Source organism: Microtus oregoni, unplaced genomic scaffold (genome assembly GCF_018167655.1).
Source record: "Microtus oregoni isolate MIOR12 unplaced genomic scaffold, Mior012 000006F_ref0000085, whole genome shotgun sequence".
NCBI classification, from domain to species: domain Eukaryota; kingdom Metazoa; phylum Chordata; class Mammalia; order Rodentia; family Cricetidae; genus Microtus; species Microtus oregoni.
The window spans coordinates 40,203,043-40,229,892 of record NW_024543065.1 but is presented as its reverse complement, the minus strand read 5'-3'; the positions used below and the strand labels follow the sequence as shown (position 1 = coordinate 40,229,892).

At 40.5% G+C, this 26,850-nt stretch overlaps 1 protein-coding gene and 1 pseudogene across 1 annotated transcript; both read left to right on the top strand.

Annotated features, from left to right (window-relative positions):
- Positions 1-645: 645 nt before the first annotated feature.
- LOC121450241 lies at positions 646-745 on the top strand (annotated as a pseudogene).
- Positions 746-6,804: 6,059 nt separating this feature from the next.
- On the top strand, positions 6,805-21,021 carry LOC121449796 (vomeronasal type-2 receptor 116-like). The gene is given in 6 exon segments (XM_041654472.1): positions 6,805-6,909; positions 7,454-7,598; positions 8,229-8,329; positions 8,772-9,281; positions 13,353-13,476; positions 20,117-21,021. Coding segments are annotated over 6 exon segments (1,890 nt in total).
- The last annotated feature ends 5,829 nt before the right edge of the window (positions 21,022-26,850 follow it).

Here is a 26,850-nt window from a genome sequence, read left to right as displayed (position 1 = left end):
GGCTGTTTGGCTGTTTCGGCTTGACTAAACAGACCTCCTGATTGTATCCTGTATTTTCTATCTCTTTTCCTTTCCTCTGACATTTCCTCAGCCTTGATGACTCCCAATTCAGGAACCTTAGCTGACTTTGTAGGAGGGGGCTCCTACAGAAGGCACCCAACCATGTGGCCTCTGAGAAGGGGAACTTTCCCTAGGCTATCATACATTAAAGAGCGCTTGGAAAAGTGGAGGTGTGGAAAGTCAATTTCGGGAGTATTAAGAGCAGTTGCAGTGTATAAAAAAGAAAAAAAGTAGTTGCTCAGTGTAAATAAAAAGAGTAGCTGCGCAGCATGAAAAGCAAGTAAGAAATAACTCAAGTATAATTGTAAAATGTAATTATGGGACAAGGAAACAGCAAACAGCTGTTTGTACATTTACCTACAGATATTTTAAAGGTTAGCGGTACTAAGGAAGGACAACAGCAATTGCTTCAGTTTTTGAAATATGTAAAGGATGTGTGCTCCTGATTCCCTGCAGAAGGGACCATGGAGTCTAGAGATTTATAAAGGTATGAGTCAATGAGCACTCTTTGTCTTGGTCTGTGTCTGACTATTGCTATGTTGCTGTTCTGTTTTCTGTGTTTATGTCTTTTGAAAGCTTAAGTGAGTGCTCACTTCAGCAGCACATATAGTAAAATTGAAATGATACAGAGAAGATTAGCATGGCCTCTGTGCAAGGATGACATGCAAATTTGTGAAATATTTTTATAAGCAACCCCAAGAATTTTACCAAGGAACTTCTACAACTCATAAACACTTTCAGTAATGTAGCAGTATATAAAATTATAAGACTTTAAGACAATCCTGAAGCCATTTTTGACAATTCTGAATCCTCTTAGCCTCTGTGCCATAGTGCTTCCCCTCCTCCCCTGGGAACCAAGGACCTAACAGCTACACTCGCACGTACTCAGTTCCTGAACAATTACCCATATACGTATTGTAGTAATAAGGGTGGCGGGGCTGCGTCCCCAGCACCCCAGCCGCCCGCATGGCTAGCTTATGCCCGAAATAACAACACACAAACTGTATTCATTTAAACACTGCTTGGCCCATTCTCTTCTAGGCTAATTCTCACATATTAATTTAGCCCATTTCTAATCATCTGTGTTGCGCCCCTAGGTGCGCTTACCAGGAAGATTCTAGCCTATGTCCATCCTGGGTCGGAGCTTCATAGCGTGCGTCTGCCCAGGAGCCAGGAGCATGGCGTCTCTTCTGAGGCATCTGCTCCCGAGAGGAGAGCTGTCGAGTCTGAGCTCACTTCCTCTTCCTCCCAGCGTTCTGTTCTGTTTACTCCTCCCACCTATCCTCTAACCAATAAAATGGGCCAAGGCAGTTCCTTTATTAGCCAATGACCTTCCTCCATCATTTCCCCTTTTTCGGTTTAAACAAACAAACAAAAAAAAGGCTTTAACTTTAACATAGCAAAATTACATATAACAAAACAGTTATCAAGTAAAAGTTACAATAATCTTTATCATAACTAAGGAAAACTATAACTAACTATTCTTAACTCCATCAAAGACTCCAGAAAGATACAATACTACCTAAGCAAACAAGAAAAAAGCAACTTTTAAAACTCTAGAAATGACAGAGACATCTTGCTGCCTGGACAGTCACCCAAAGTTCCTCTGTACCGTTGGGGCATCCATCTTCAGCCTTCAGGCCCATGCTATCCAGCAGACATTTCCATAAAGCAGGAAAATTCAAAGTCAGTTCAGTCACTATCAGTTGTGTCCTGCAGAATGTCTCGCAGACTCTTTCATGAATCAGGAACCCTGAAAGATCATCTCACCTTTAGGCAAGTTCAGTAGTCTTCTCTCTGCGGGTTCTCTGTTTCTAGTTTATGCAATAGTCCAGGCAAGAGCAGTTTCTTGCCCAAATGGCTATCAAACTCCATAAGGATCCTCTTTGATGCCCATCTTCCTCTTGAAGTAGATTGGTGCTGCCAGGAGCAGAGTGTCTCATTGTCATGAAAAGTCCTCAGTTATTAAAACATTAAATGTCCTATTCTGTAATCTTTAAAAGACATGTCTATCTAAAATATATCTCTATATATCTAAAAAATCTAACTAACATGACTACAAGCTTTACTATTATCAATGATTATCCATTAACAACCTATATTTCTTAATTATACAGTACATATTTAAATGAACTACACAATCACAATACCTTAATCAAAATCAGAAACACTTATACATATAACAAAATTGGCCTTAAATCTCTATCAATAAAGCAAAATCTATACTAATGTAAATTATTCATATCTATATCATATCCCCCTTTAAATGTTAAAGAACGTTTATAAACCATATTTGGGAACATGGGCGCAGTTTTTTCTCTCCAAACTGCTTCCTGCTGAATGGGGGCGTCGTTAATTAGGTCTTTCATGGTATAACCTGTGCGCTAGTTTCATCTCAGTTGACAGTTGAGCGAAGCAATTTTCTGAAGGTGTTCACACCAACTCTTCAGGAGGACGTGGTCCATCATACCAAATTGGAATAGAAGAAATGAACAGGGTCTCATCCTCTGTGAAAACAAAATAAGAAACTCCTTTCCAAAGCATCATGTCCTTAGATCCAAATTTCAAAGTCAAGGCATCAAAATATCTATGTTGGATTAGTTCAGCAGCATTTATAAACAAATATCTTTTATCATCTGTTGCTCCTTCCTCAGCATTTAAATAATTTAAAGAGAGCATAATAGCATACAGTATCAAAATTCTCTGTCTATTTTCCATCTTTGTGCAGCTTTGTTTTAACCTTTATTTTGTTTATTTTTACTTTTAACTCTTTGCTTTTTGAGACAGGTTCTCTGTATCTTTGACCTGAAGTAACTCTGTAGACCAGGCTGTCTTTGAACTCTCAGAGATCCGCCTGTCTCTGCCTCCCAGGCATTGGGATTAAAGGCGTGTGCTACCACACCTTGAAGTCACAGAGGTCTATCTCTCTCTGCCTACCAAGTGTTGGGATTAAAGGTGTGTACCACACACAACAACTCTCTTCCTTTTTTTTGTTACTTTAAGAACTTTAAATTTTAGTCTGCATATATTTTTAACACACTTCAAACCATTTAGAAATTTTCTTTGTCTTTTAATCTCTCTTTACTGTATATCTCTCTTTTTCTGACCACATGAATCTTTAATTTACCAAGCAGTCTCAGTAGGACTAAAGGCGTGGCTTTGCCAGCTGGATCCAGTCCATTCCTTAGCTTTCCAGCCTCATGGCAGATATACAGGCTGTAGCCATGTTTACTGCCACAACTGTATGGCATTTCAAGGTCCCTGCCAGCAAGCGAGCTTCAGCAGCCTTTGCTTGCAAACCGCACGAACCGCCTGCATAAAAGAGTCAGAGTTTGTCCTGGCAGGACAGCCCAGAAAGCTGGCATTTTTAAACGGCGCAGGTTTTTTTTTTTTTTTTTTTTTTTTTTTGCTACGGCTGAAAACCGAAAAGCATGCGTTCAGCTTTTCATCAACACCATTTAAGTGTTTTGTGGCAGGACCCCTTAATGAGCTGCAGGCTTTGCAGCTAAAGCTGAGTCAGGAAGCCTCTCTTAGATGAGGCGCTTGCTTGCCTCTAGCAAGCAGAGCAGACCTGAGAACACAGCGAGTCTAGTTGCCATCAAACAAATCATAGCACTTTACTCCAAATGCTCTATTCAAAAGCTCTGTCTCCCGCAGGAGCCAGACAGAGATCGCAATGGTGGCACAGCCCCAGGAAGTCGCGCTTTAAAATGACAGCGTTTTTTCTGCTACTGTTGCCGAATCAGAAAATCTCTCTACAGCACGCCACCAACAAACAGCAAAAATCTGTGTTAAACTCTCTCTCCCTTATTTTTAAGCCTTCTCAGGTTTTTTAAGTGGGTTTAGTCCATCACGTGGGGCGCCAATCTGTAGTAATAAGGGCGGCGGGTCTTCATCCTGGGAGCGGGACAACCATCCTCTGCTACCAAGAAACCAGGCACAATGCTTTCATTTTGTTCTAGAATTACTTCCCAAGCTGTCTCAGGCTTTATGTGGAAGCAGCAGCCCCACGTTGGGTGCCATATGTAGTAATAAGGGCGGTGGGGCTGCGTCCCCAGCACCCCAGCCGCCCGCACGGCTAGCTTATGCCCGAAATAACAACACACAAACTGTATTCATTTAAACACTGCTTGGCCCATTCTCTTCTAGGCTAATTCTCAGATATTAATTTAGCCCATTTCTAATCATCTGTGTTGTGCCCCTAGGTGCGCTTACCAGGAAGATTCTAGCCTATGTCCATCCTGGGTTGGAGCTTCATAGCGTGCGTCTGCCCAGGAGCCAGGAGCATAGCGTCTCTTCTGAGGCATCTGCTCCCGAGAGGAGAGCTGTCGAGTCTGAGCTCACTTCCTCTTCCTCCCAGCGTTCTGTTCTGTTTACTCCTCCCACCTATCCTCTAACCAATAAAATGGGCCAAGGCAGTTCCTTTATTAGCCAATGACCTTCCTCCATCAATGTATGTTTTGGTTCTGTCCCCTGGGAAAAGGGGTCAAAATGACCTCTTACCTCATCTGATCTGGCAACAGCTCTCCAGTCAATTATTGGTAATAGCCTTTCAAATAAGCCAATCAGAATAGTCAAAGAACAACTCCCCTTGCTTCTGTGGCCCCTTTAAAAGTAGACTGTACCAGCTATTCAAGGTCTCTTGGCTTCCTGAATGCTGAGGGACCCTGTCATGACAGAATTAATAAAATCCTCATGCTTTTACATTGGCTGTGGTGTGTGAGATTGTCTCTGGGGGCGACTCCTTCTTGGTGTTTGGATGCTAGAGTCCAAACATTTGGTTCCCTGACCGGGAATCAAGTCGCTCCCAGACACAGTCTAGACCCAGTTGGAGGTATAAAGAAACGAGCTCATTTTTATGTCTGTCTGTTTGTGTATTGTGTTTCTGTTTCTGTGTAATTGTAAATCAGTAATCTGAGAATTGTACTTGTGCAGGGTCTGTATTGAAACGAGGCTAAGGGAGGAGGCAGACGTGTCCTGAGATCCCTTGCCCTAGCCCTGAAAGACATTTCATGGGCATTTATGGGAGTAAGGGGCGACCAGGTCACCCTAATCTCCAGGGGAGATGTGATCCTCCATCTGTATTTTTGGATCTGCTGCTGCGTGGCTTCTGATTTTGAGTCTATGTCTGTCTTTTTGTTCTTGTGTATTTTCAGTTCTACACCAGAGTGGTGGTGAGAGCACCAGCTTCTGGTTTTGAGTTTATGTCTGTCTCTTCGTATTTTTTGTTTTTGTATGTCGGTTTGTCTTTGTTAAAATACACCTGCAGGAATTCAGAACCTGGCACCGCCCCCCTGGCCATCATGTTTCCCTGATTTCGAAAGCAGCCCACTGCTGGAGGAGGTGATGGCTGCTCCTCCCCAAGCCCTTTGTCTTCTCTCTTTCCTGTACAGGTGAAGTAGTAAGGGCAGCGGGGCTGCATCCCCAGCACCCCGGCTGCCTGCTTGGCGGCTAGCTTATGCCCCGAAATAATTACACGGACACTGTATTCATTTAATCACTGCTTGGCCCTTCTGCCCTAGCCCTTACTGGCTAATTCTGATATCCCGATCAACCCATCTCTAATAATCGGTGAGCACCGGTCTTACCGGGAAGATTCTAGCCTAGTCCATCCTGGGTCGAGCTTCATGGCGTGTGTCTGCCTGGGAGCTGGGAGTATGGCGTCTCCCTGAGGCGTCTGCTCCCGAGAGCAGAGCGGTGGAGTCTCTAACCTCACTTCCTCTTCCTCACAGCATTCTGTTCTGTTTACTCCTCCCACCTATCCTCTAACCAATAAAATGGGCCAGGGCAGTTCCTTTATTAGCCAATGACCTTCCTCCATCATACAGGAGCAAAAGAAACCCAGAATCCAGGCACCTCTGGTTCTTCCTGATATCCAGCCGACCATGACAGACTTCTCCCTCCTCCTCCCCCCGAGGAAGCACTAACTTCAGTACTCAGCATCTACGCTGGGACAGGGGAAGAATGAGAGTGACTTCCCAAGCATTTCCCCTTCGCTCAGTAGCAGGCCAATTACAATACTGCCTTTTTCTGCTTCTAATCTTTACTTACAACCCTTCCTTTTCTCGGGACCCTCAGGCCGTGACCAGGCTTATAGAATCTGCTCTGGTTATTCATCAGCCCACTTGGGATGACTGCCAGCAGCTCTTACAGGTGCTCCTAACCACAGAGGAAAAAAGAATGTCCCAGGATCTGACAGCAGGCCAACCCAATCACCGGACAAGATAGAGGATGGGACTTCAATACTCCAGCTGGTAGGGAGCAGCTCCATCTTTATTGCCAGAGTCCAGTTGGCAGGTCTAAAAAAAAGGAGGGGGGTTGCAAAGCACCCCACTAATTTGCTAATTTGGCTAAGGTAAGAGCAATAGTACAAAGGTCTGATAGTACTCCTACAGGATTTTTAGAAAGACTATTGGAGGGGTACAGGATGTAAACCCCTTTTGATCCCATGGCAGCAGATCGCCAAGCAAATGTAGTGATGTCTTTTATAGGCCAGTCAGCATCAGATATTTGTAGCAAGTTGTAGAGAACGGTGGGACTGCAGAGATGCTCCCTCCAGGACTTAGTAAAGAAAAAAAATTAGACAGGGAAACAACAGAAGATGACAGCTGCAGAGAGTGCGCACCTCAGACAGAGCAGCCCCTGAGTGTCCAAATGCGGACTTCAGTGAGGAGGAGTGGCCCTACAGGACTTTGGGCTCGAGACACTTCCCAAAGCAGCTGCTGAGCAGAAGCGGGTCAGAGAATGGCACCGAGCACAGCCGGCTGCAGCGAACTTCTCGACCAGCGAGGAAGAACGACCACCACAAGAGGATTCTTATCAGATCACACTTTATTGGAGTGCCTCTTGGTTGAGGGAGAGCAGGAAGCGAGCCCCACCCCCCCAGAGCACTAAAGCAGCTGCTTATATAGGGAGTAGGCACATGGGTCGCCCTGTGATTGGTTGCCACCATCAGCTGACACCAGACTGCATCGGGATAGGCCCAAGGGCCCTAAACCACCACGCATGCGGGAAGTGGGGGAAATGCAGCTCCCAAAGGCATAGCCATATATGGAGTTGTTTATTTCCAACAAGACAGGACGTCAGCGCCATCTTGTAATGGCGATTCTTTCTGGCTCCCTGCAGCCGGCTCCTGAAGCGGCACTCTGCCCACCTGAGAGGCCAACGCAGCAGCCACAGTGATAGTACTGAAATCCCACCCCCCCCCTTGCTTATGCTGTGCACCCAGGTGTTCGATTCTGGGGTGTACGGAGAAAAAAGGAAAGGGTTTCCCCCTTGTTATATCTAAAGCATTTGACTATGGACACAAGGACTGCTGATTATTCCTGAGTGTCCCATGCTTTTATTAGAAAAAGACCTGTTGGAGACTTTGACTTCCCCTACTGTTCTCCAGGGCTGTAAAAAAAAAAAGCAGGCCTTTGCCATGCCCACCTCGCTGAGGAAGGCTTTGCAGCCACTGCCAGCTGAATCTTCCTCCCAGCTGCCTTTGGTCACAGCCCAAGCTTGGGAACTCTGCTTACAGCTACCTGCCCCAGCAGGTAGCAACTGACTGAAGTGAGGAGGGGCCCCGGAGGTGCCCGAGCCCAATTCCAAACAGCCTTCCCAAGCTGCTTGCAAGTTTCACAGAGAACTGCCTCCAGCTCCCAGACAGCAGCTGTGGAAAGCTTGGGGTACAGCAATGCCCAAGCAGAGCCAGTTTTGGTGGCGCATGCTGGTAAGAAGGCAGGGCAGCAATGGTGAATGACCTGAGCAGCCTACTTAAAGGTACATTGGCCGGATGGCAGAGAAGCTTTTTCTTACCTGGACTAAGAAGATCAAAAAAGAAATCTTCTCGAGGTTTGGCCTGCTCAGTGTAATCGGAATTGATGGTAAAACTGCCTTATTGCTCAGAAAAGTTAGGACATAGGTAAGACTGGGGAAAATTACATTGTGCATTCAGACCCCAGAGTTCAGGACAGGTAAAAAGGATAAATAAAGACCCTTACCAAATTAGCCTTTGGAATCTGGCACTAGAGACTGGGTACAGCTCCTTCCCCTAGCCCTGTTCTGTGTACGAAACACCCCGTCTCAGCTTGGACTAACCCCCTATGAAATCCAATATGGGGGACCTCCCCTCTTAGTTTCCTAAGGCCCCTCATGACCCATTTGCTCACAAACCCCATCTGCAGGCGCGGTTGAAGGCTCTCCAGATCTCCGAACCCAGGCATATAGACCCCTGGCCACCCTGACACCTGGAAATCTCGTATTCGTTCCAGAATTGACACCTGGGGTATATCCGGAGGGACATAAGGAAAGCTGCAGCACCCCACAGCCAGAACAGCAGCTGCCCACTCATACCTGCAATCCATGCCTCCTCAAGCCCTTGCTTTGATACCCCTGCCCTCACCCCTGATTTCTGTCAACTAGTGGCAGAGCTAGCCTCCTGGGATATCTGAGATACATATCCCCCACAGCTGCCCCTGGAGGCTGGCAAAAGATTTTCCCCTGGAAAAAATATTTAAACACGGGGGTTCAGACATCTCCCCCACTTGTCTCCCAGGGGTGAGAAGCGGGACTGTCTCCATGGGTGTCGGGAAAGATCTGGGACATAAAATGGTATTTATCTGACCAGAGCCTGCTGCTGCCAGCTGGACTAGACCCTCCCTAAAGGGGCCCTAGCTATCCCTGCTGCTGTCCGCTGGACTAAGCTACTCTTCCTGCTTCTCTGCCAGCACCTCCCAACACCATCCCTGGCACCCGGAAATCTCACACCCGTTCCAGGTTGGCGATTCTGTGTACATTCGGAGACATCGGTCTCAGAATCTTGGACTTCGCTGGAAGGGACCCTACACCTACTGCCCTCAAAGTGGACGGTATTACAGCCTGCCTGCATCTCACAAGCCTGCACCTCCACAGGACGACCCAGGACTATCCAAATAAAAGCTTCAGCATACCCAAAATCCTCTCAAGGAGGCCTGATTCTGCCAGGCTTGCTGATCTTTGCCTTGATGTTTATACCTCAGGACTTAACTTGGACCCTGACTAACTTTGAGACTGGGCCAGCCTTAAGGCTAGCCACTGCAGTTCATCCCCTGGATGCCTGGTTCCCCCAGCTAACTTTTGACCTGTGTGTTTTAGCAAATTTCTCTTGGGAGGATACTGAGCAAACCCCAGAAACTTTTATCATGTATACAAATATTCTGAATGATATATTTGTCCGCTGGGGAAAAGCAAACTCTGCAGTATGGGGGGGGGGCTAAAATATTTTATTGTGCTGCCTGGGGATGTAAAACCAATGTCAATGTCTCCTGGTTGAGGGTTAACAAAAAGAACTTAGTCTCTTTCACCCATACCACACCAGAAAAAAAAAAATCTAAAATCACCATCCGGACCTGGGCCTTTTTAATTGGGAGGTTTTTGATGACAGCTTCTTGCAGCTTATAGGTCTATTTAAATTGCTCACCTGGTCTTGATTTAATTTTGGTAGATGGTATCTATCTAAAAAATTGTCTATTTCTTTTACATTTTCCAGTTTTGTGGAGTACAGGTTTTTTGTAGTAGAACCTAATGATTCTCTGAATTTCTTCAGTGTCCATTGTTATGTCTCCTTTTCATTTCTGATCTTGTTAATTTGGATGTTCTGTCTCAGCCTTTTGATTAGTTTGGATCAGGGTTTGTCAATCTTGTTGATTTTCTCAAAGAACCAATTCTTTGTTTCATTGATTCTTTGTATGATTTTCTGTGTTTCTATTTTGTTGATTTCAGCCCTCAATTTGATTATTTTCTGTCTTCTTCTTCTCCTGGGTGAGTCTGCTTCTTTTTTCTATAGCTTTCAGGCATGCTGTTAGCTCACTGATGTGAGCTTTCTCTGTTTTCTTAAGTGGGCACTTATTGCTATGAACTTTCCTCTTAGCCCTGCTTTCATAGTGTCCCATAGGTTTGGATATGTTGTGCCTTCATTTTCACTGAATTCAAGAAACCTTTTAATTTCTTTCTTTATTTCTTCCTTGACCCAGGAGTGGTTCAGTAGTTGACTGTTCAGTTTCCATGAGTTTGTAGGCTTTCTGGGAGTAGTATTGTTGTTGAATTCTAACTTTAATCCATGGTGATCTGATAAGACACAATGGATTACTCCATTTTTTTTGTATCTGTGGATGTTTGCATTGTTACCGAGTATGTGATCAATTTCAGAGAAAGTTCCATGAGGTGCTGAGAAGAAGGTATACTATTTTTTGTTTGGGTGGAATGTTCTATAGATGTCTGTTAATTCCATTTGATTCATTACAACTAACTTATTTCTCTTAAGTTTCTGTTTGATCTGTCTATTGTCAAGAGTGGCATTGAAATCTTCTACTATTAGTGTGTGGGGTTTGATGTGTGATTTGAATTCTAGTAATGTTTCTTTTACATATGTGGGTGCTCTTGTATTAGGGGCATAGATATTCAGGACTGAGACTTCATCTTGATGATTTGTTCCTGTTATGAGTATAAAATGTCCTTCACCGTCTCTTCTGATTGATTTTAGTTTGAAGTCAATTTTGTTAGATATTAGTATAGCCACACCCACTTGTTTCTTAGGTCCATTTGATTGGAAAATCTTTTCCCAACCCTTTCCTCTGAGGTAGTGTCTGTCTTTGAGTTTGAGGTGTGTTTCTTGTAAACAGCAGAAGGCTGGATCCTGTTTTTGTGTCCATTCTCTTAGCCTGTCTTTTTATAGGTCAGTTGAGACCATTGATATTAAGCAATATTATTGACCATGGTTGTTAACTCTGGTTATCTTTCGGTAGTAGTGTTTTTTTCCCCTCTTTGGGTTATGCTTGTGTGCGTTTTTATCAGATGTCTGTGTTATTGTGGGTGTAGTTAGCTTCTTGTGTTGAGGTTTTCCTTCTAGTACTTTCTGTAAGGCTGGGTTTGTGGATACATATTGTTTAAATTTTTTTTTTGACATTGAATATCTTGTTTTCTCCTTCAATAGTGAATGAAAACTTTGCTGGGTATAGTAGACTGGGCTTGCATCCATGGTCTCTTAGTTTCTGCAACACATCTATCCAGGACCTTCTGACTTTTATGGTTTCCATTGAGAAGTCAGGTTTAATTCTGATAGGTTTATCTTTATGTGTTCATTGACGTTTTTCCTTTGCAGCTCTTAATATTCTTTCTTTGTTCTGTATGTTTTGTGTTTTGATTATTATATGGTGAGGGCATGTTTTTCTTATCCAGTCTATTTGCTGTTCTGTAAACTTCTTGTACCTTTATAGAGGTATCCTTCTTTAGTTTGGGAAAGTTTTCTTCTACAATTTTGTTAAATATATTTTCTGTGCCTTTGAGCTGTAGTTCTTCTCCCTTTTCTACCCCTATTATTCTCAAGTTTGGTCTTTTCATGTTGTACCAGATTTTCTGAATATTTTATGTTAGGAATTTGTTGGATTTAGTGTTTTCTTTGACCAATGAGTCTACTTCCTCAATAGTATCTTCAGCACCTGAGATTCTTCTTCTTTCTCTTGTGTTTTGTTGGTTATACTTGTCTCTATAGTTCCTGTTCGTTTACCCAGATTTTCCATTTCCAGAGTTCTCTCAGTTTGTGGTTTCTTTACTAACTCTATGTGAACCTTCAAGTCTTGAACTATTTCCTTCACCTGTTTGATTGCTTTTTCTTGATTTTCTTGGGTTTCTTTGAGGGATTTATTAATTTCTTCCAGCTTTCTGTTTGTCTTCTCCTCCATATCTTTAAGGAAGTTTTTTACTTTCTCTTTAAAGGTCTCCATCATGTTCGTAAAGTTCCGTTTAAAGTCATTTTTTTCTACATCTTCTGGGTTACGATGATCAAGTCTTCCTTTTGGGTGTCTGCTAGGTTTTGGTGTTACATTGTTGCTTTTTAGGATGTGGGAGGAATCCTTATGTTGGCGCTTTCCCATCTCTTCCTCTAATGTCCACCAAGTATTGATCTCCACAGAGCTCTCAGGGAATGGCGGGTTGGAGGCAGGGTGGATTCCGGCTCTCTGCTTTTGGCTAGGGATGCTGAAAGGACATGGGGCGGAGGCACCCTGGCTTTTCTCCCACGTGGAGGTTTTAGGGTGTGAGTGGTCTGGGGTCCCAGGGCCAGTGCTGACTCACCTCTAATGTCCACCAAGTGTTGGTCTCCACAGAGCTTTCAGGGAATGACGGGTTGGAGGCAGGGTGGATTGACAGCTAGAAAGCAAGCTCTCTGCTGGCGGCTAGGGATGCAGAAGGGACCTGGGAGAACATGAAGGAGCCCACACATAGGAGACAATGTGGTTTTCACACAGAACTCAATATTGAACAAAGTATGCAGAGTGAGCACCCCAACCATTGGCAGCTATCTGAAGCAGCATATAGAGCTCTATCACCAGGTTTTTGAGTATACAAAGGTATATATTTTAATATTTAAGAAATCCCCCAATTAACTTTAAAATAATCTAACCTTTATTCAGATGGCCCAAGTATTTGCAGTCTTTGTAAAGCAGTTTCACATCAGGAAACACTCTACCTTCCAGCTCAATACACATCAGTTCAGCACGTCCTCACCACACATGCACAGTTCTCTTCCTATGTAGCTCTGTTTCTCTTTACACTCTGTCATGCTTTGCAGTGCTATTTTTTGAGTTCATGTGTGCTATCTGAGATTTGAAGAGCTATTGCCCCTGTTTCAGGTCTCCATTCATCCTAGCTTTCAGTGCTGCCACTGTGATTAAACACTAACCATAATCAAATTGAGGAGCAGGTTTGATTTAGCTCACAGGTTACAGTAAAGGGATGACAAGGCAGGAATCTGGAGTCTGCAACTAAAGCATAGAGCATGAAGGAACACTGCTTACTGGCTATCTATGCTTGAGCTCTCATACAGCCCTGCCAAGGAACAGCACTGTCCACAGTGGGCTGGGCAGTCCTACATCAATTACCCATTAATAAAATGCTTAAATAATTTGACAGTAGGCCAAAACAATGGAGAGAAATATTCTAGTTAAAGTTCCCTCTAATTTTGTAATGCACTTTCTGTTAAGGTAATGAAAATTAAGTAGAAAAAAGCAGTTTGCAAGCTCCATGGTGTTTGCCCACAGCAAATAACCACCCATTCTTCTTCCTAAATTTCTAGGATTGAGAAGCTACTCAACTTTACATCAGTTTGTTTGTATGCATTCACATGCTTGGTGTTATAAAACTCATTATGTTTAATGTGGTTACACATTTGGTGCAAGTAAAAAACTTACTGATATTTCAACATGTTAATATGATATAGTTATAGAAGGAGTAGATAAAACTCCTGATACCAGCATGTGTCTGATTTTCTTCAGATGCCACCCTCTGTGTGCAATGCTGATTGTGGTCCTGGATTCAGAAAATTCTGGCAGCAGGGAATGGCAGATTGCTGTTTTGAGTGCAGCCCCTGCCAACAAAATGAAGTTTCTAATAAGACAAGTGAGTATTTGCTTCTTAGATAAATACCTGAGTACATTCACAGAGATCTAACAGAGATGGAAATTAGGGAAAGAGGAAGGCATTTGTCTGTCCTTAAAGGTGATGGAATCAAGAAGGAGAGTCTTTTCATGCTAAGTATATACAGATGTTTCTACATTCAGGATGGGGTTACTGCTTCTTATGAACAAGACTCAGGGATAAAGCATCCCTACTGCAAGATGGGGACAAAACTGAAGACATTTATTCTATTTTATCTAATATATTTTGCATTAAAATGATAAAAAATTGTATTTATATAACTTTCTTCTCACATTCTCACCCTGCTACATCCCCCATATAAATGAAATCACTCTCATATTACTTTTACACATACATACATGTAAATACACACACACACACACACACACACACTCACATGGCTTACTAATTCTGAAGGGTCTCTAGCCTTCCAGAGGATGACAATTATGACTGTAGCAAGCCCTGTTTCCCCCAATTCATTTGCCTTGCTAAAATCCTTTAGATTACAATGATAGTTTGAACAGTGATAGTAATTGGCCTTATTAGGAGCTGTGACCTTGTTGAAATAGGTGTGGTCTTAATACAAGAAGTCTCATAGTGGAGACAGACTTTGAGGTCTCAATTATGATGTTTACTGTCTGTTGCCTATGGATCAAAGATGTAAATATTCAGTTCCTTCTCCAGTCTGCATACCAGCACGTCCCAGCATGATGATAATAGACTGAACCTCTAAACTGTAAGACACCAAATTAAATGTTTCCCTTTATAAGAACTAGTGTGATCATGGTTTCTCTTCATAGCAATAGAAACCCGAACAAGGCTACTGTATTCCTAAACCTAGTCACCAATATACATACCCTTTTTGGCCACTTCCTTCTGTGAGGCTGACTATCAAAGACCAAAAGACCAGCTATCAAAGTGCTTAATTTCAGCTAGCAAAAACTCCCTTGTGGTTGTTATAATTAACCTGTCCAATCAAAATTAAATGATTTGTCCTAACATGGGATTTCCCCTTTATCTTTATAAACTGATCCTCTCTATCCAGAGACAGTTCTCTGTCCTCCCTGGTCAAAAACCACATCATCTTCTTTCTTGTTGCTTTCCCCTTCTCCTCCATTTTCTATTTCCTATCTTTTCCTCTTATTCCCTACTAATTGTCCTCTGGGGCAAATAATTTTCTTTTTGGTTGCGAACTTGGGCTTGGAGCATTATGTGTTGACTCCAAGGATCCTTACACATTCCGTTTAGTGTTATTTCTATGCTGGTGTGTTGTGGTTGGTGAATTCAAACTAGAAAAAGTGTAGTACGAGACTCTTGTTTGTTTCCCAACCGCCCAGCAGTTCAGACCCAAAATGACCACATAGAAACCATAGTAATTAAATCACTGCTTGGCCCATTAGCACTAGCTCCTTATTGGCTAACTTTTACATCTTAATTTAACCAATTTCTATTAATTTGTGTATTGTGATGTGGCTGTGGCTTACTTGGTAAAGTTCCATCTGCTGTCTGTCTCTGGCAGGGCTAAATGGCTTCTCCTTGACTCTGCCATCTTTCTCCCAACATTCAGTAGTTTTTCCAACCTACCTAAGTTTTGCCTTGTGCAGGCTTAAGACAGTTTCTTTATTAACAAATGGTATTCACAGCGTACAGAAGGGAATTCCACATTATCTCTTCTTTTCTGTTTAATAAAAAGGAAGGTTTTAACTTTAACATCGCAAAATTACATAAAACAGTTATCAAGCAAGAATTATAGTTACAATATTTATATCTATTTTGTCTTTTATCATAACTAAGGAAAACTATTACTATATATTATCCAACTCCATCAAAAACTCCAGAAGGATATAATATTACTTAAGTAAACAGGAAGTGCATTATAAGCAACTCTCTGTGTATATTCCATCTTTATGTAGCTTATTTGTTTTTGTTCTATTACTTCTTAATATTAATTTTATTGTCTTTACTTCTGTAATCTAGGACTGTCAGTACTCTGTAAAGACTTTATTTTGTTTTTTTAAAGCCATTTATTTCTTTTCATAACTCTCTATACTCTTTTTCTTCTTTCTCCCAAACCTACATACATTTTCCCATTACTGTGACACATTTAGAGGTCTTTTTCATCTGAATTTGTCATTATTGTGCATCTGTAATCCTTTTCTGACCATGGCTGCTTCTTTTTAAAATGCTAAGTGGGCATGGTTAGGGACAACACCGCCCTGCCTGCTTGCTCCACCCAGTCCAACATACCTGAGGCATGTTCGTTGCCTCTGAGAGTCAAGCACATTGCCCAATTTTTAGGCATACAGTGGGTCTATGTCTCCATTAAGAAAGTTGTATCACTCTGCTCACAGACCTCATTTAAATGCTCTGTAGCCGGACCTCCAGGAAGAGTCAGAGTTATTTGTGCTGGCAAATCAGGAATCAAATCAGCTGTTTTGAAACTGCAGTTTTAACTACTACTGCTGAGTCAGAAAACCTTCTCATAAAAGAATCGTGCATCTATTTGCTTCTAGCAAGCAGAGCCCACCTGAGAAAATGCTTAACTTTGTTTTTTTTTTTTTTTGTGTCTAGAATTCTTTCTCAGGATTTACATGGATTTACTCAACCACGTTGGCAGGTCAATTTTTAGTATGAGGGTGCTTGTTTGTTTCCCAACTGCTCAGAAATAACCATCCAGAAACTATATTAATTAAATCACTGCTTGGCCCATTAGCTCTAGCTTCTTATTGGCTAACTTTTACATCTTAATTTAACCCATTTCTATTAATCTGTGTATTGTCATGTGACTGTGGCTTACCAGGTAAAGTTCCATCCAGCGTCTTTCTGTTGCAGGGCTACATGGCTTCTCCTTGACTCTGCCTTCTTTTTCTTAGCATTCAGTTTAGTTTCCCCCACCTACCTCAGTTCTGCCTTGAGAACTGAGACAGTTTCTTTATTAACAAAAGGTATTCACAGTGGACAGAAGGAAATCATACATCAAAAACATATCACATGACTAGTTCCAATAGAAAACACAGTCTCCATCTATTTCAGGCAGAGTATTCATACAACAGACAGAATGACATCAGGAGGCACTGCAACCATGACTTTTGAGACTTTCAAATGCACTCTATGACATGCAATGATTAAGTTTTTAACCTCTGTCAATTTACCAGTTTAAATCATTTCATCATATAATTCATAATGTACTGTAAATATTTGTGCTTTGTAGATAGGAGTTTCTGTCCTACCTGGTCCCACAGCCATTCAACCTCAATAAAACACACAGAGACTTATATTAATGATAAACTGGTTGGTCTATTACCTCAGGCTTATTATTAACTAGCTCTTACAACTTAAATTAACCAATAATTTTTGTCTATGTTTGTTTTTGTTTTGCTTTGGAGCCTGGCCTAAAACTAGCTTTTGTGGACCATGCTGTCCTTGAACTCACAGAGATCTGCCTGCCTCTGCCTCCCAAGTGCTAAGGTTAAAGGAGTATGTCACTACTGTCTTACTGTCTGGCCCATTAACATGTGGCTTGGTATCTTATTTTATTTTGAAGTTCTTAAATGTTTCAAATTATTTTTCTTTTAATTTTTATTAAAAATTTCCACCTCCTCCCCTCCTCTCATTTCCCTTCCCCTCTCCCCATTCCCTCCCCCTCCCTCTCCGGTTCAAAGAGCAGTCAGGGTTCCCTGCCCTGTGGGAAGTCCAAGGTCCTCCCCACTCCATCCAGGTCTAGAAAGGTGAGCATCCAAACAGACTAGGCTCCCACAAAACCAGTACATGCAGTAGAATCAAAAACCCAGTGCCATTGTCCTTGGCTTCTCAGTCAGCCCTCATTGTCAGCCACATTCAGAGAGTCCAGTTTGATCACATGCTCCATCAGTCCTAGTCCAGGTGGCTTGGTATCTTACTCCAGTGAGTCATTCTTATGTTGCTTCCTCTGTGTCTGGCTGTTGATTGCAGAGTGAGCCTTTCCTCTTCCCAGAATTCTCCTAGCTATGTTGCCCATCCTGCCTGGCTACTGGCCAATTAGTGTTTTATTAAACTAAAAAAAGTGACAAATATTTACAGGGTACAAGAGCATTATCTAACAGCAATTCCCTTTTTTTCTTTTCAAAATAAGAGCTCTGAATCTAATTTTTTGTTTATTTTTTTCTTGACCATTATCCATAACAACTTATAACCAACATTCTCAACAAAGACAAATATCCATAATCCATTTTTGGGGAATGTGGGTGTAGTTTTTTATGCGATTTCCTGCTGATTAGGGTCACTGATGATATCATGGGGATCCAAAGAAAAATTAGATTAATGGTAATGTCCTCACAGGAATATTTTGTGAGGCAGGGTTATCTCATATAGCAGTCTTGAGGCTGTTTTGGATGTAGAACTCAGAGGAAACTGAAACAGAGGTGTTCTGAAACTTGTGATCACCATGTTCATCAATTCCTATAGGAGATTCTTCAGGGGTTCTTTCTCAATCAAACCTGATTTTTCTTAACACAGAATGGACCCACAACCTGTCATTTCCTATGTAAACAAAAGCAAAATCTCTTCTTCAAAGTAACATATCTTTTGTCTATAAATTTTCAAAATATATAGGCTGGATTAATTCAGCAAAATTTATAATTAAATGTCTTTTAGTAGCTGTTGTTCCTTCTTCACCAGTCAAAAAATTTAAAAACAGCACAATAGCACACAGTATCCAGATTCTTTGTGTATTTTCCATCTTTACATAGCTTCTTCTTTTTTTTGCTCTATTTCTTTTATTTTTATTTTTAATTTTCAGTGTTTTAAGACAGGTTTTTCTCTGTGTATCTTTGGCTGTCCTGGAACTCACAGAGCTCAACCTGCCTCTGCCTCCCAAGTCCTGGGATTAAAGTCATGTACCACCATACCCAACTACTCTATTGTGTCCTTCCTGGTCCTACAGACATTCAGTCCCCCCAAAAAACCACACAGAGGCTTACATTAATTATAAACTAGTTCGCCTATTAGCTCACTCTTCTTATTAACTCTTATATCTTACATTAACCCATAATTCTTGTCTGTGTTAGCCACATGACTTGGTCCCTTTTATTAATGAGGCATTCTCATCCTGCTTCTCCTGTGTCTGGGTGATGACTTCAGTCTGAGCCTTTCCTGACTTACTTCCTGCCTGGCTATTGGCCAATCAGCATTTTATTAGACCAGTACATGTAACAAACCTTTACAGGGTACAAGACCATTGTCCCACAGCACTATTGCTTTTTTGAAGGACTTTCTCTATCCTTTTTCTTTCCTCTCCCAAGCCTATGCATATTTCTAAACACACTGTAAATCATTTAGAGTTTTTTTTTATCATCTGAAACTATCTTTACTGTGTATCTCTCTTTTACTGACATCATAAGTCCTTAATTTATCAAGCAAGATGGCTAGGATTAAAGCTGCTACTTTGATGACTGGATCTACCTCATTCCTTGGTTTCCTGAGAGTCAAGCTTCATGGTGGAGGTACTGACAGAAGTCTAGTGTTTTTAACCATAACTCTGTGGAGTTTCTAGTTCCATGCCACCAACAAGAAGCATTCTGGTGGCTGCTCATCAACACTATTAAAGTGTTTGGTGGCAGGGTCTCGTAAAACAGCTGCAAGGTTTCTTCTAATGCTGAGTCAGGAAGCCTTTCTTAAAATAGCTATGCCTCTGCTCTCCTCTAGCAAACAGAGCCTACCTGAGACAATGCGGCTATCAAGAATCTGTGCTTGAATCTCTTTTTTTGTCTGTCTATAATCCTTTATTTCTAAGGCTTTCTCAGGTTTTATGTGGAAATTCTTGCCAAACATTGGATGTCATTTATAGATGGAAGTTTCTGTCCTGCCCAGTCCCACAGCTGTTCAGTCCCAACAAAACACAGAGAGGCTTACTATAATTATAAACTGGCTAGCTGATTATCTCAGGCTTATCATTTACTAGCTCACACAACTAAAATTAACCCATACTTTTTTTTTATGTATACAATATTCTGTCTGTGTGTATACCTGCAGGCCAGAAGAGGGCACCAGACCCCATTATAGATCGTTGTGAGCCACCATATGGTTGCTGGGACTTGAACTCAGGACCTTTGGAAGAGCAGGCAATGCTCTTAACATCTGAGCCATCTCTCCAGCCCCCCAACCCAAACTTCTTACCAATGTTTAGCCATGTGGCTTAGTATGTTACTCAGCAAGGCATTCTCATCTTGCTTCCTCTGCCTCTGGCTGCTAACTGTAGATTGAACCTTTCCTCTTCCTAGATTTCTCCTAATTGTGTTGCCCCACCTCTACTACCTGCCTGGCTACTTGACCAGTCAGTGTTTTATTAAACCAATTCAAGGGACAAATCTTTACAGAGTACAAGAGTATATCCCACAGCAGTGCTTTCTTATAACATAACAAATGGCATCATCAGCAAATAGTTAAATTGGAAATATAGTTATTGTTTTATTTCATTCCCCGTAATAATAAAAAAATGTATATTATGAAATGGAAGCATTGCTATGCAGCAGTATCCTTCAAATACATCATGAAATATTGCAATGTTTCTTCAACAAAATTAATTGAAATATCTTGTCAATAAATGATTTAAGTTGCACCAATCATATTATTTGTTCTCCATCAGATGTGGATAAATGTGTGAGGTGTCCAGAGGACCAGTATGCCAACAGAGAACAGAACCAGTGCATTCCAAAAGCTGTGGTCTTTCTGAACTACAAAGACCCCATGGGGATGGCTCTTGCCTTAATGGCCTTATTCCTCTCTGCATTCACAGCTGTGGTTCTTGGGGTCTTTGTGAAGCATCATGACACTCCCATTGTGAAGGCCAACAACTGAAATCTCACCTACATCTTGCTCATCTCACTCATCTTTTGTTTCCTCTGTACTTTGCTCTTCATTGGGCATCCCAACTCAGCTACCTGTATCCTACAGCAAGTCACATTTGGAGTTGTATTCACTGTGGCAGTTTCTACTGTGTTGGCCAAAACAGTGACTGTGCTGCTGGCTTTTAAAGTCACAGCCCCTGGAAAAAGGATAAGGTCCTTCCTGCTTCTAGGGGCGCCCAACTACATCATTGCCATCTGTACTTTCATCCAAATTATTCTCTGTGCAATCTGGCTTAGATTTTCTCCTCCCTTTATTGATAATGATGTACACTCTGAGCATGGTCAAATCATCATTGTGTGCAACAAGGGTTCAGAGACTGCATTCTACTGTGTCTTGGGATACCATGGCTCCCTTGCCTTAGCAAGCTTCATTGTGGCTTTCTTGGCCAGGAATCTTCCTGATACATTCAATGAAGCCAACTTGCTGACCTTCAGCATGCTGTTGTTCTGCAGTGTCTGGGTCACATTTATCCCAGTCTACCACAGCACCAAGGGTAAGGTCATGGTGGTTGTGGAGGTCTTATCCATTCTGATTTCCAGTGCAGGCCTACTGGGATGCATCTTTGTCCCCAAGTGCTACATAATTTTGTTAAGGCCAGAGAGAAATTCTCTTCAAAAATTAAGGGAGAAAACATCTTTCTGAACACATATCTCGTAAATTGTAACCGACAGCTGTAGTGTTGATGCAGACCCACATATTTCAATAAAATGCAAGATGCATGCATCAGCTAGTGATGGTCATTGTTTCTTCTTACGAGGATGCACGGACGTATCATGTATACTTCTTTTCTATCTTAATATTTTACTTAGCCTCTAAGACGTAATTCTTGGACATTAGTGCATAGGGGTTGTGTTCCTTACTTTCTCTAATGCACAATAAGAGTTGAAATAAACTCTGAGTAATTCTTTTGGTATCATAATGAAGGTGTGACTTTGAATGTAGGAGAAAACAGAGAAAGCTTGAAGTTGAGTTAATGAATGTTTGTGGATGATGGAACTAATTTCCCTGTGGGGGAAGAAAAGTGAATCCTGTGCATCCTGGGAGTTAGAGGAGTAGAATTTTGGAGAGAGAGAGGAATAGTTTGATAAATAAATAGAAAGAATACTGGGAACAATAAAGATATGTCTCAGAATTTAAAATCATGAATGACTTTTTCAGAGTAGATGAGTTCACTATCCAATTCACATATCTTGAAATTCATAGCTACCTATACCAATGGCTCCAATGAATCAGATGGTGTCTTCTGGTATTCAAGAAACCCCACACTCATATTTTCACATAATAACAAACTCAAAAAGCTCACATTAACATAATTGAAATTAAATGATTTTCTTACAATGAATTTTACAAAACGCGGCAATGGAACATTGGCTTTCTTTCTTTTTTATTGAAAATAGAGTTTCTGCAGACGATATCCCCTGATTATGGTTTTTCTTCTCACTGTTCTTTCCAGCTCCTCTCACTACTTCTCTTATCAGACTCCATTCCATTTCTATTTCAAATTAGAAAACAATTAGGTTTCTATAGGATAATAATAAAAATATAGTAAGGTAAAGAAAAACTAATACATTGGAATTGGTCAAAATGGGGAAACATAAGAAACAGAGCTAAAGAGACGTTATAAGAAAGTAACCATATGCTGAAACACTCACGAAATTTTGACCTGGAACCCATAGTATGCATGCAAAGAGCCATAGGTTAAGAAGTAAGAAATATATAATGATGAACCCAAAAAATTGGGGACAAGGGCTGAACTCTGCCAAAATGTTATGAGACAAGGACCTCCAAAAATTAGGTTGATTGAATTTTCTCTTTCCATCTATTTCTGGGAATGGATGTAACTAAACCTTCATTTGGTGATGAAATGCTCAGCTGAGGCTTTGTCTCCCTTAATAGTTGGTGAATTCATTTACATCTTTTCATATCTATTTATCTAACTAGAGAAACATGTATACTTAAATTATTGTTTTTGCTCCTTTGTTAAAAAGCAGGTGTTTGTAGGTGTGTGTATTGATATCCAAGTTTTCGATACAGTTACATTGGTTCTTCTCTGTGTTTATGCCAATACCTGGCTATTTTCAGAATTGTAGCTCTGTGGTAGAGTTTGAAGTCAGGGATTGTGATGCCTCAAGGAGTTTCTTTGTTGTCCAGCATTATACAAGGAAGAGAAGAGGAGGGGAGTGGAAAAAAATTATAGCTCAGTTAAAAACAACTAAAAAAGGAATAAACATTAAAAAGTTAATGTTTGACAACTTTCATGAAAGTAGAGGAAAATGAGTTTTTTTTTGGAGGGAAATTGCCTCCATCAGATTGGCTTTTAGGCATGTTGGTTGAAGGCTTTTATTGATTGATGACTGATGTATTAGAGCCCAATTCATTGTGGGCAATACCATCTCTGTGCAGATAAACCTGGGTTTATCAGTGTTTTTGATCTTGGCCATTCTTATAGGTGCCAGATGGAATCTCAGAGTTGTTTTGATTTGCATTTCTCTGATGACTAAGGATATTGAACATTTCCTTAAGTGCCTTTCAGCCATTTTAGATTCCTCTGTTGAGAGGTCTCTGTTTAGGTCTGTACTCCATTTTTTAAAATGTATTTTTGTTCTTTTGTTGACCAATTTCTTGAGCTCTTTGTATATTTTGGAAATCAGACCTCTGTCTGATCTGGGGTTGGTGAAGATCTTTTCCCAGTCTGTAGGCCGTCATTTTGTCTTGTTAACCATGTCCTTTGCTTTACAGAAGCTTTTCAGTTTCATGAAGTCCCATTTATTACTTGTTTCTCTAAGTTTCTGTGGTACTTGGATTATATTTAGGAAGAGGTCCTGTGCCAATGTGTTCAAGTGTATTTCCCACTTTCTCTTCTATGAGGTTCAGTGTAGTTGGCTTTATATTGAGGTCTTTGATCTATTTGGACTTGAGTTTTGTGCATGGTGATAGATATGAATCTATTTTTATTCTTCTAATTAAATATGCTTTTTATTCCATTTGATATTTTTTGCTTCTTTGTCAAAAATCAGGTGTTTGAAGGTGTGTGGATTAATATCTGGGTCTTCTATTTGGTTCCACAGATCCTCCTGTCTGTTCTTATGCCAATACCAGGCTGTTTTCAGTACTATAGCTCTGTAGTAGTTTGAAGTCAGGGATTGTGATGCCTCCAGAAGTTCTTTTATTGTACAAGATTTTTTGGCTATCCTGGGTTTTTTGCTTTTCCATATGAAGTTGAGAACCCTGCTCTCTTCAAGACCTTTATTAGGAAGGGATGCTGTATTTTGTCAAAAGCTTTTTCGGCATCTAATGAGATGATCATGTGGCTTTTATTTTTCAGCTTGTTTATATGGCAGATTACATTGATAGATTTTTGTATGTTGAACCATTCCTGCATCTGTGTGATGAAGCCGACTTGATCATGGTGGATGATGGTTCTGATGTGTTCTTGAATTCGATTTGCTAGTATTTTACTTAGTATTTTTGCATCAATGTTCATGAGTAACGTTGCTCTGTCATTCCCTTTCTTAGTAATGTCTTTCTGTGGTTTGGGTATCAGGGTAATTGTAGCCTCATAAAAAGTTTGGCAGTGTTCCTTCTGTTTCTATTGTGTGCAATAATATGAGGAGTATTGGTATTAGTTCTTTGAAAGTCTTGTAGCATTCTGAGCTGAAACCTTCTGGTCCTGGGATTTTTCGGTTGGGAGACTTTTGATGACTCTTTCTATTTCTTTTTTTTTTAAAAAACTTTTTTTCTGATTAATTATGCACACATATCCACATTCACACACAGACAGACACATTCACACAGCATAGACAGACACATTCACACAGACAGTCAGACACATTCACACACACAGACACTTACTTACCCAGGTGGGAATTGAACTTGGGACCTCGGGCACTGCAGGCGGCGCTCCAACCTGTGAGCCAACTCAACTGTTTCTATTTCTTCAGCAGTTATAAGTCTGTTTAATTTGCTTATCTGGTCTTGATTTAATTTTGGTAAGTGATATTTATCCAGAAAGTTTTCCATTTCTTTTATGTTTCCCAATTTTGTGGAGTACAGGTTTTGGAAATATAACCTGATGATTACCTGTATTTCCTTCATATCTGTTGTTATGTCCTCCTTTTCATTTCTGATTTTGTTAATTTGGATATTCTCTCTTTGCCTTTTAGTTAGTTTGGATAAAGGTTTGTCTATTTTGTTGATTTTCTCAAAGAACCAACTCTTTGTTTTACTTATTCTCTTTATTGTTTTCTTTGTTTCTATTTTGTTGATTTCAGATCTCAATTTGATTATTTCCTGCCATCTAGTTTTCTTACATGAGTTTGCTTCTTCTTTTTCCAAAGTTTTCAAATGTTCTGTTAATTCATTAGTGTGGGATTTTTACAGCTTCTTTATGTAGGCGTTTAGTGCTATGAACTTTTAACACTGCTTTCATTGTGTCCCATAAATTTGGGTATGTTGTGTGGTCATTTTCATTGAATTTTAGAAAGTCTTTCATTTCTCCCTTTATTTCTTCCTTGATCCATTGATGATTCTGGTGATTATTGTTTAGTTTCCATGTGTTTGTGGGCTTTCTGGAAGCAGTATTGCTGTTGAATTATAGTTTTAAACCACAGTGATCCGATAAGATACATGGGTTATTCCATTTTTTTTGGAATTTGTTTGTTGAGGTTTGTTTTGGTACTGAGTATGTGGTCAATTTTTGAGAAGGTTGCATGAGGTGCTGAGAAGAAGGTATATTCTTTTATGTTTGGATGGAATATTCCATAGATGTCTCTTAAGTCCAATTGAGTTAGTGCCTTTATTTTTCTGTTAATTTTTTGTCTGACTGACCTGTCCATTGGTGAGAGTGGAGTGTTGAAGTCTCCCACTATTTGTGTGTGGGGTTTAATATATGATTTACGCTGTGGAAGTGTTTCTTTTACATATGAGGGTGCCCTTGTATTAGGGATATAGATGTTCAGGATTGAGATTTCTTCTTGACAGATTTTCCCTGTCATTAACATGAAATGTCCTTCTTTGTCTCTTTTGATTGATTTTAGTTTGAAGTTTATTTTATTAGATATTAGGATAGCAATACTGGCTTGTAATAGGTCCATTTTATTGGAAAATTTTTTTCCAACTTTTTACTCTGAGGCAATGTTCATCTTTGAGGTTGAGGTGTGTTTCTTGTATGCAGAAGAAAGATGAATTCTGTTTTCATATCCAATCTCATAGCCTGTGTCTTCTTAGAGGTGAATTGAGTCCATTTATATTAAAAGATATTAATGACCAGTGATTGCTATCTCTTGTTATTTTAGTTTTCATTGTTGGTGATGTTATTTTGTGTGTTTTTCCATTCTTTGGGATCTGCTGCTGTGAGATCATCTCTTGTCTGTTTTTTTTTTTGTTGATGTAATCAACTTTCTTGAGTTGGAGTTTTCCTTCTTTTTTTTTTTAAATATTTATTTATTTATTTATTATATATACAATGTTCTGTCTGTGTGTATGCCTGCAAGCCAGAAGAGGGCACCAGAACTCATTACAGATGGTTGTGAGCCACCATGTGGTTGCTCGGAATTGAACTCAGGACTTTTGGAAGAGCAGGCAATGCTCTTAACCACGGAGCCATCTCTCCAGCCCGGAGTTTTCCTTCTTGTAGTTTTTGTAGGGCTGGGTTCATGACATAAAGAAAATGGAGAAAGCTCACATTAGTGACAGCAGTACACCTGAAAGCTCTAGAACAAAAACAAGTAAATTCATCAAGGAGGAGGAGAAGACAGGAAATAATAAAATTGAGGGCTGAAATCAACAAAATAGAAACAAAGAAAACAATACAAGAAAATAAATGTTACAAAGAGCTGGTTCTTTGAGAAAAATCAGCAAGATAGACAAACTCTTATTTAAACTAATCAAAAGTCATAGAGACTACATCCAAATTAACAAAATCAGAAATGAAAAGGGGATATAACAACAGACACTGAGGAGATTCAGAGAATAACTAGGTCATACTACAAAAATCTACTCCACAAAATTGGAAAATGTAAAAGAAATGGACAATTTCCTATATAGTAATCATATATCAAAATTAAATCAGAACCAGGTGATCAGTTTAAATAGACCAATAAACTGCAAGGAAATAGAAGCTGTTATCAAAACCACCCAACCACAAAAAGACCAGAGCCAGATGGTTTTAGTGCAGAATTCTACCAAAACTTCAAAGAAGAGTCTAATACCTATACTCCTCAAAGTGTTCCACATAATAGAAACATAAGATATATTGCCCATCTCTTTTTATGTGACTACAGTTACCCTGATACCAAAACCACACAAATACTAAACAAAGAATAATTACATGCCAGTATTTTTTTGTGAACATGGATGCAAAAATACTCAATAAAATACTGGCAAACTGAATCCAAGAACACCTGAAAAGAAATCATCCACCATGATCAAGTTGACTTCAGCCTAGAGATGCAGGCCTGGTTCAACTTATGA